The sequence below is a fragment of the Cyprinodon tularosa genome, unplaced genomic scaffold (assembly GCF_016077235.1).
Source record: "Cyprinodon tularosa strain WSP-4 unplaced genomic scaffold, ASM1607723v1 ctg924, whole genome shotgun sequence".
Classification (NCBI taxonomy): Eukaryota; Metazoa; Chordata; class Actinopteri; order Cyprinodontiformes; family Cyprinodontidae; genus Cyprinodon; species Cyprinodon tularosa.
Window position 1 is genome coordinate 137,501 of NW_024039701.1, and position 9,847 is coordinate 147,347.

A 9,847-nucleotide genomic window follows, 5' to 3' on the forward strand; every position below is an offset into this window, starting at 1 on the left:
AAAGTGAAAGATTGCTGCAAAGGCTGTTCTTTATAAAAGTTTGATTCAATGTCTGAGAAAGAGGAGAGTTGTTTTCTTTAGTGTCCCACTGATGCTTTCATAGGAATATAAAAAACTTAAGGTGAAACTTGACGCATGATTAATAGTCAGCAACTCTTCCTGTCAGCTTTATGGAATGTGGAGAATGTGGTTTGAAACTGGAATAGCTGAGCACAATTATTTGTGTTTTACTTGAAATATGGCTTATTTATACAGTAAACATTTACTGAAGGCCGGGCAGCTTTTATGGTGTTATAGCACACAGAACAGTTTTTAAAACAAAGCACAGGCAGGGCTGTGTGAAATATGAAAAGCAATCTTACTGGTAATGAGACGGGGAAACATTGTTTAGTTTCATTTTATATAACTCACTTTGTAAACAATGTGTTAAAAACCCAGCTGGATACCTTTTAGGAACCGGGGATTTGCAGGTTCTGCCTTCAGTTCTAACTAAAAGGCATTACTGGAAAAAAAAAATCTTCTGAGTTTGCAGATTTTTTTTATGCTTTTCTTTCACATTCTGTTGCTGTTGTACAAACAGACCTCCGCTCCCTCCTTAATGCCTCTAGATGTTTCATTCCTGAGGTTTCGTCTGCTTGCATCATGTGATTGAGCGTAAGGAACAAATGTCAGGGCAAGGTCAATGTCCATGTTCCTCCAGTCTACATCCCTGCTGATGAATCTTTGTTCAGCTGTTGGTCAGGAAGAGGAGGATGTCTGTGCTGGGATATCACTGCTGTAAAGGCTGTGCTAGCTAACTCACATCCTCCTCCGTCAATGACAAACTGACGACTGGTCCACTGAGTCTTCTCGTTTAGCTGATGCAAAATGTTATTTTGGAGTACTCCCATGTTTGACTGACAGATCTGCACTAAAACTACCAGAACAGGGTGAAGCAAGATTTAATGATAACACAGAGAAACTATGAATCCATGTGAAACACTTCAACTGTACTTGACATTTCAAGGGCAATAATTGTAAAGTGCATGTGTTTACGCTTTAACTTTAAGAAGTCATGTTAAGAATGTACCCTTTATCCAATCAATTAATTGTTATCTGGATTACAGAGACTCCAAAACATGCCTTTAGTTGACAGAGCAAACCACTTAGATCAGTAATTATACCAAATTTGTTTATAAAAATAACTGTATAAATATTTTGCATTTAAGATAAAAAAAAAAAAAACTTTTTGTCTGTCAGTATGCTCTATTCAGAAATCCTCAAGGTGAACATTTTTAGTTTCACCAGGTTTAATTATGTAAAAAAAAATCTTCTTTAAGGGACCTTTTGCTATCTGATTATTGATAGATATTATACATACACTAATCAAAATAAATAATCAACATTCGATTAGCAATATACCGGTAATCGTTTTTATTTTCCATTTTATGTTCTTTGTTACAGAGATCCTGTAAAAACAGCTTTAAAAGAAATAACCTGGGGAAATAAAAGCATGCACTGGTTTCCAGTGATCTTTGTTAGCATGAATCTCCTGTCAGCATAGGTCGAGGCTCAGTGAATTATGTTATGGTCGCAAAGATTTATTATTGTTTTTATTATTGGGTTTCATTGTCATTAATAAGTCTTTTACTTATGTATTGTAATTTTTCCAGTTTATATTTTAATTGATAATACCACCAAGAAACCTAACCCCTTTCACATACTTAATCTCAGCGCTATCAATGTCTATCGACACCTGGGTGGGAATCTCTCCCCTTCTAAATATAACACAGTCTTTCTGACATCAAATGATAAGTAATTATCAACCCTGTTTTCATGCCCCTAAAATCCCTTTTACCTGCATTTATCCTTGTTGAGAAATTTCCACCGGAGTAGAGCAAAGTGGCCTCATCAGCAAAGACGATACTTTGGAGATCTCTGGAGACATGAATGAAAACATTAATGTGTGAAATAAAATAAGTAATAAACTACTGCTTATTACATTTAGAAGACAGTTATAGCATTGTTTTTTCTGACTGTCCCCCAGTCATTTGGACCAATAGGTATTTGTGTTTTCAGTTATCGCTCCGAGAGGAAGAACTGCAGCGTTGTCAGAGGGAGCGAGATGAAGCTGTTCTCAGGGAACAAACGCTGGAGAAAAAAGTTCATGATCTGGAGTTGGAGGCTGAGAAAAACACACAGACCAAGGATGACAAATCTAAACAGACGAAACTCATGGAGGTAAATCACAATGTCAACTAAATCTCCATAGAAATAGTATTAGTTTAGTTTACAGACTATTACTGAGGGAGTGAGTGAGAAAACAACGCTGACTCACAGTGCGGCTGCAACACCTTTCATTTCCAGGAAAGGATAGCTCAGCTGGAGATGGACCTCGAAGAGGAGCGTCAAAGTGGAGACCAGCTGATGGACAGGATAGACAGAGGAAGAGAGCAGGTACATTCACACACACCTTCAACACATTCTCATTATCAGAGCTCACCTGTCTCACTGACCTGTTATCCAGCCTCACACAGGCTTGTCTTTGTTCCATCTGTCTGTAAATGATCGCCTGTTGCTTTGTCTTCCACTTCTAACATCATAACTTCAGCAATGAAGGAAACTCCATGTAGTTATGTGTGGTCCCAAATGTGTTCAGTGAGTCTGTGAATCACCTGTCTGTGTCTTTATATGCACCATCAACGCCCCTCAATTCATATTTTGTACAATAAGTCCTGCAGACTTATTGCTTGTAAGATAATCTTGTGCAATCGGCCAGCCTGGAGGCCTGCCAGCCTTCTCTCTAATTTTCATGACTCCTTCACAAAAATACCCTTCTTAATGCTTTGCCTGAGCCAGAATATTAAGGCTGCCAAACTTCTCAAGTTTTCAGGTTGTAGAGTTCACTTCCAAATTGCTCCGAGTATCATCGGCCCAAGAACAAGAACGTTTTATATTCTTGCAAGATAGAGCTCCAGTTTTCTTTCCTTTGTGATAAAGCTGCTGACGGAAGCCCGTGAAGTGGGAAATGGGTGAAGTTAATATGCTTTTAGGAAGTCTCATGAGATGGATTTGATTATTATGATACAGAGGAAGCTGGCACCGGACATTTGATTTGATCACTTTTATTAATTAACAGTGTTTTTATAATAGCATGGATGGTTTGTTTAGGGTTTCTATGTTAAAAATATAAAGAAGTGGTCAAATGTCAGCTTATTGCAGGTTTTCCTCACAGATCTGAGTGTTGAGGCCAAATCTTCAATATAAAGACAGTAATGAGGAAGGGTGGAGTGTTAAAATCTTGGTCTCCCCAAAGAGAGAGAGTCCTGGCACAGATAAGAGTGGCATTTTGACAAAGTGCCACTGGTTCAGCATGAGGCTGAGGTCGGTAGTCAAGGCAACGCCCGAGCTTTGTGCAGTCTGAGTGCTGCTGGTGCGCGATGGTGAATGTGCGTATGAGTCGTGGGTGTGTATGTGTGTGCTCTCTAATGTCTGGGGGGCGCAGCAGCGGTGGTGGTGGGGTTGCAGCGCAGGCAGCAGGACGAACACCTGCGTCTCTCCTGGCACCAGGTGCTCCTCTCCTGTCTAAATGAGAGTAATCTCCTCTCTCTTCTCCTGCCGTCTCTCACAAAGCAGATTAGTTTCGCTGCATGTTCCAGTCTGCTGATTCAGCTCCCTCAAGCACAGCGCTGGCTGCACCAGTTATGGGGCCCATCGTTCATCAGAGCAGCCCACTGTCACCTTCTAATTGGCATAAAATATCACCGATTCTGAGCCTCTCTCCAAAGAAACAGCCATCACCTCTGTATTGATCACTTTTTATTCCACCTTCTGTGGAACTAGTCTGCCAGTGAAGCAGTTAGACCTTTCTGAGCTGATCCCCTCAAAGATGAGAAGTATATTTAGTTCAATAGTGGAGACACACATCCTCATCTGGCCTACAGTGTTTAAACACTGATACCCTATATCAGTATTATAATAACCTCCCTTCAATAGAAGAAAGTAGAAATATTTATATTAGATGGATTTAGACAGATCTAAAAATTCAATTTAAGACTAATTTTTAAAAGAGGAAAACTATTAGATTTAAAATGTGTTGCCAATTTAAAAAATATTTCTAATTATTTCAACTCAGTGATGCGCTCTTAGCCAAATGTATAGAATATAATTGAATAAAGAGCTAGGTCTAGTAAAAGAAAATTAGAGTATGAAACATCAATGGAATGTAATTACTTTGCTGACATATTCTTAAAAAGAAAATTCAAATTCATTGCAACAAACTTATCTTTACCAACTTAAGGTTTTTATTTATTTTTTTCAGTCAGTGTTACCATTATTTAGATTTTTTTTGTGTTTTTTTTTTTCATCTAGAAACCCTACAAATAATATTCATGTGAAAGTAGGGCTGATTCCGCAGACCTGAGATTGAAATCATAAACTGTTAGTATTTTTAATAAAAAAAAAAACAGTTTGTTTCTTAGAATTAACAGACTAATTTGACTAATATCACCACTTTCTAAAGTTTAACAGGGTTTTTGGTTTTAAGCTTTTTTCTTTTCAATCTAAATCTTTTAACTAAGGAGATCTTGCATTCATACCATCAACTTATCAGGTTGAATTAATCTATCTTCTTGAGAACAATTCATCTTAAATCAACAGTGTTTTTTTTTTTTTTTTATTTGCTTGAACACTGAAATATATGGTAATTCCTTTTCCTTTTTTCAGGTCTGGATTAGTGTGAGATTCAGAAAATGGGTTGTGCAAAATATTCCAATTTAATGATAATTATTGCAGTTCTAATGTAAGCATCATCAATGTTACAAATAACTACCTGACCTGCCATGAATATTAGCTAATTATGTAAGGACCACAAATTCGTGCTCAACTTTGCCCTGTATTGGAATCCTTGATGATGCCTTTTATTTTAATTACTTAGAGAATATTTCAAGATGGCATTTCGGAAAGCCTTTAATAAGTTTCTTCTATTCAATTAACATAGCAGCTGTATTAAAATGCTAGTTTAAAACAAAACACGTTAGAAATCAAGTTTTCTGATATCATGCAGCCTGAAATTCTGTTTACTTTTGTTATTTCCATATCTAAAGGGTAAAAGATCTAAAAAAGATATTTTGTTTTTCATCTTTACATGACATTTCATATACCCTGTTATAAATTATCTTATATTCTTTATTATGTTGGGTTTTTAAAGTTATTCAGAGAAAACCTACAGGTAAATGTCCACATTATCACATATAAATGACTCTTACATCGGGGTTTAAACCAAACCTGTTGTTCTTGACGAGGGTGTGGCTTTGGCACTAAGAGTTTTATATTTGGAACTGTCTCAGAACAGAACAAACTATTTGGTTGGAGGCCGGCTGTGTCATGATTTAAGGGAAAAGACTAACAAACCCTGACCAGATGATTTTTTTATGATCAGATCTTATAACTGTTTTATTACAATTAAAATCTTTGACTCAGGAGATGTGTACTGTTTTTTGTTTTTTTGTGTGTTTTCATGAAAGCCAACATCTTCATTTTGTAAACAGAAGCTGCTCTTAATTAAAATCCCGTTTCACAGAGAGTTGGCACAGCAACCGAAACAAGTAAAGGAATGCAGTAAAGGAAGAAAATCCAGCTTACCAATTAAGCAGAACGTTTGTGACGTTTACTCCTCCATTGTTCTGTGCTTTGACTCACTGACTTGCACAGCGGTTTCTGTTGTGGGCGAGACGCAGACAGAGTGTGAGGGTAATTGTTGTGGGAGTTCAGTGATGACAGTGTCTGGACTCGGCTTGACAGGTGGAGCAGATGAGGAATGAACTCCTGCAGGAGAGGGCTAGCAGACAGGACCTGGAGTGTGACAAGTTGGCTCTGGAGAGACAGGTACAATCTCCCCTGTCTGGACAACAACACATCAACAAGCACTTCATTCATTTTCACATCACATTCATTTCAATGTATCCATGCCCTCCATGTTTGTTCATGTTTGTAGATTATATAGACATATAGAGTTTGATACTAGCTTTGCTAAGGTCCTCATTACATTCCCTATGGTGCTGTCTCTAGAATAAAGATTTGAAGTCCAGAGTGGCTCATCTCGAAGGCTCCCAAAAGTCCAACAAGGAGGGTTTGGTGACTGAGCTTGAGGCTCGCATACAAGAGCTAGAAGAGAAGCTGGAGGTGGAGGAACGGTGAGAAAAATCTGCTTAATATGAGCTTGATCTTTGACTGAAAAGTTTAATTTGACTTTGTATCAACCTGGGCATATTTCACCATAAAACTATGATTAGGTTTTTTTTATTGAATGTAATGTGTGCAAACCAAACTCCATGAGCTGTATTTGATGTAAGATGTTTGTTTCATAGAGAGAAGTCCAACCTTTCCCTGGCCAACCGTAGGCTGGAGAGGAGAGTCAAAGAGATGATGATGCAAATTGAAGAGGAACATCACACGATGCAAGATCAGAAGGATCAAGTATGTAACTCAAACACCATCATGTCCAGACTCACAGTTCCACCCATGTCACACCGTTTCCTATCCTTCTTAGTTTTTCATCGCTTGGGAAGACAAAGTACTAAAAGGACCTTAACTTTCATGGTTACATCAAACAAAAAAAAGAGGCTGCAGCAACATGAATATGAATAAATGACCATGCAATTCTCGCATAGCACAGCTGTTACAATAATAATACAATAATAACATTACTTCATCCCACTAAACACAGTACAAAGAGACACTCAGCTCATAATGCTGGATGCTTGAATCTGACTGCTTCAACTCCTTTCTGATTATTTTTGCTTAATGGTGTCAGAGCATCCTAAGGCACTAAAATTTAATATTTTTCCCACACAGGTTCATCCTTTAATATAAAAAAAAACTAAAAACTAGAAAATGTCACATCAGGTGTAATGAACCCTGAAAGCAGACACCATGTGTTGTTGTTCTGTAGTTTGAAGAAGCATGCTAAAGAACAATTCTCCACATCCTTTAAGATTATATCGTACGTTAGAATAATGCAGGCGACTTAGATCTCTGTTGGGAGTTCACAGCTAAAGCTGGTGCTGCACACCCAGCTACCATATCTAGAGGTCATGCCTCTTTGTAACCTTAGGGACTGTTTAATTTTTTTCTTCTTGCAGTTGAATCTGCGCCTGAAAGCCCTAAAGAGGCAGATGGATGAGGCTGAAGAGGAGATCGAGCGACTGGAGCACGGGAAGAAGAAGCTGCAGAGGGACCTGGATGAACAGCAGGAGGCCAATGAGCACCTCAACAGCCAACTCAAAGCTCTGCGCAACGAGATCAGGTGAAAAAACCACAACCACTCCGTCACATCTAACAACAAGCAGATCAGAGTTTTTATTTGGGTTCCATGGCAGACAAAGGAGTACATCATGGTGTAGTTGAAAAAGCATGGTGACCAGATTACTAGTGGAAGTGTGTCGGCTCACAAAAGCCTTCTCCATCTACCATTCTAATTGCTAGCAGGTCTTTTTCTGTCATGTTTTTCTATAACATTTTGCTCCCCCATGCAGCACAGCTAAATGGGCACTACTTAGGCAATAACTTAAAGGTATAGTTAAGGATGTTCCAGAAAATTTGAAAAGACCAACCCCCTTGGTTGGTGTGGCCTTGACTACAACACTAGGCACTGCTTATAAATGAGCAACTTCCCCCTCTACTGGATGGCAACAACAGTGAAAGGAATTCCTTCTTTATGGATTTGTAGTTAATCAGATGGAGCATATTTTAATTTAAACCATTTATTGACAATTAGTCATGGGTTGCTTGTTTATTTGCAGCCCCAGTTCAAGATGATGTCCAGTATATATTTTTTGGGCCTAAATCTATAATACGGTCACATCTGACTAGAGCAACGTATATATAATGCTGAAAACATTGAAGGGTTAACAGTTATTGTAGGGATTTTCATAATGCTTGTTTAAAAAATATGTCCAATGCAGGCGTAAGAATACCTCTGCCCCTCTGCTCAACAATCTGGACGATGATGACGATGACGATATCAGCACTGACGGAGAGATGTACTTCAGTTCGTCAGGGTACAAGCGCCCCTCAAGTCAGGAAAACAGCTTGTCAAGCTTTGGCTTATAACCGGCAACGGAATTTATTTTATTTTTTTATGTTCCACTGTTGAATTGGAGGGCAGGATTTTCATTGTTTCATGTGCTGCTGTAGATTTCACACTGATTTATCCATGTAAATACTGGGACATTTTTACCTGGTGGCTAAGTTGACATCTTCCAGGAGTTTATTTTTGGGTGCGATCTTGATGTCTATAACTTACTCAGTATTATAGGAGCAGCTCCCCGAATTTACAAGGTTTTATTCAAAGAGATGAAACCTATAAGTATGTTTTTGTTTTTATTCTTTACAGTCTTGTTTGAGTGTTACTTTGCTACCTAATCAGAAATCACTGCTTATCATTGATTACCCCAGCAATAGGGAACTGTAAAACCAACTACTGCTTGCACTGTAAACCCAAACAACCAGTACTGCCTTTATTAACAACTTACTTTTATGCCTTTTAACACACCCTGAATGCTTTTTTCTATACTCCATCCAGCTATATAAAATATATTTACTTTTCTTAATGAATATAAAGCTAATTTGAATCTATGAAGTGAATTTTGCCAGAAGACGTCTTTAATTTATTCATTCTTGGCGCATTGAGGGTTGTTTTTTAGGGAACGGTTCATGAGGGACTTTGTATACATCTTTTTATACAGTGTTGTATCTTTTGATGACCAGATTTAATTACATCAATTGATGTCATTAACATATATGTGCTATCCATCAATCAGTTTTGTATATTATCTCAGTATTTTTTATAAGCCTATTGGAAAAGTTAGCTTTTATACTAAAGGAGACATTTAATAGTTACATCTTTGTACAAAGTTATCTTTGATTTAATGTTTGATTTATTTCCATCTGCTGTTAGAGCTCAGTACTGATACTGAACAGTGGGAGACTTCTTACACTATTAACACGTCAGCTCTCAAGAGTATCTTCTGAACGTCCTGTTTTCTCTGAATAAGAGATTTTCTTCTGCTGTGATAAACTGACAATCAAATGTTTTTCTACACTGTGATGATTTGCACTGTTTGCTCTGTGCTAAAAACGCTGAATTCTCACACCTGTGGAGGAATGCATAATCCTTCCACTACCTCTCTGTTCACAACTGTATGTTCATCCTGCTGTGACGGAAATAAAGTTACCTACAGTCATGTCATTGTGCTTTTTTTATTTTGTAATTCACATCTGTCGGTTTAAATCTCCTGTTAGATATTTTTCTTAACCCAAACTCTCACTGACATCGCTACATCTAAAGTATGGTCCTGATGTTGCACAGTATGAAAGGTGTGCAAGCCGAGCTCCTCCTGGTGCCCCCACTCCAACTCTTTTTGAAATTTGGCCTGTGCTTCATGGAGCCTGGCTACAACTATAACTTCTTCTAATAAAAAACTTCTTGAGCAGAGACAACCATAATAATTTTATCAAAAATGACATCTGGTGAGTGTTCTGAAGTCTTATTTAGGGATTTAAAAATAATAGTTTTTCATTTGGAAATAATATTCCTGAATCTGAAGGAAGAGAGGAGAGAAACAGGCACCAATTAGTTTAGGGTCCAATGTGAGGTTTTCAGGTAGTGATAGTTTTATCATCTGTTGATGTTGGTCCACTCTGTGTGATTTTTTTTATTTGTCCGCAACCAACGCAGCAAACTGTCCTGCAATTTTGCTTTGAGAAATAATTAATGGAAAGACTGATTTTATTTCCCAGCATAACTTGATATCTGCCCATGTTGCCTAAAGTACCAATAGCTCACTGGAAAAAATCGAAATCTAGA

At 37.8% G+C, this 9,847-nt stretch overlaps 1 protein-coding gene across 2 annotated transcripts in view; it reads left to right on the plus strand.

Moving 5' to 3' along the window:
• cgnl1 (cingulin-like 1) overlaps nt 1–8,115 on the plus strand; it is a 35,875-nt gene extending 27,760 nt beyond the window's left edge. Inside the window, exons 13-19 of one of the 2 annotated variants that reach the window (XM_038274694.1) lie at nt 2,059–2,220; nt 2,347–2,436; nt 5,782–5,865; nt 6,049–6,173; nt 6,348–6,456; nt 7,122–7,285; nt 7,944–8,115. In XM_038274694.1, the coding sequence (XP_038130622.1) occupies nt 2,059–2,220; nt 2,347–2,436; nt 5,782–5,865; nt 6,049–6,173; nt 6,348–6,456; nt 7,122–7,285; nt 7,944–8,091 (882 nt within the window). In that variant the 3' untranslated portion in view covers nt 8,092–8,115. The remainder of the gene's footprint in view (nt 1–2,058; nt 2,221–2,346; nt 2,437–5,781; nt 5,866–6,048; nt 6,174–6,347; nt 6,457–7,121; nt 7,286–7,943) is intronic. The other variant, XM_038274695.1, reaches the window with a different exon arrangement.
• Nucleotides 8,116–9,847: the final 1,732 nt, after the last annotated feature.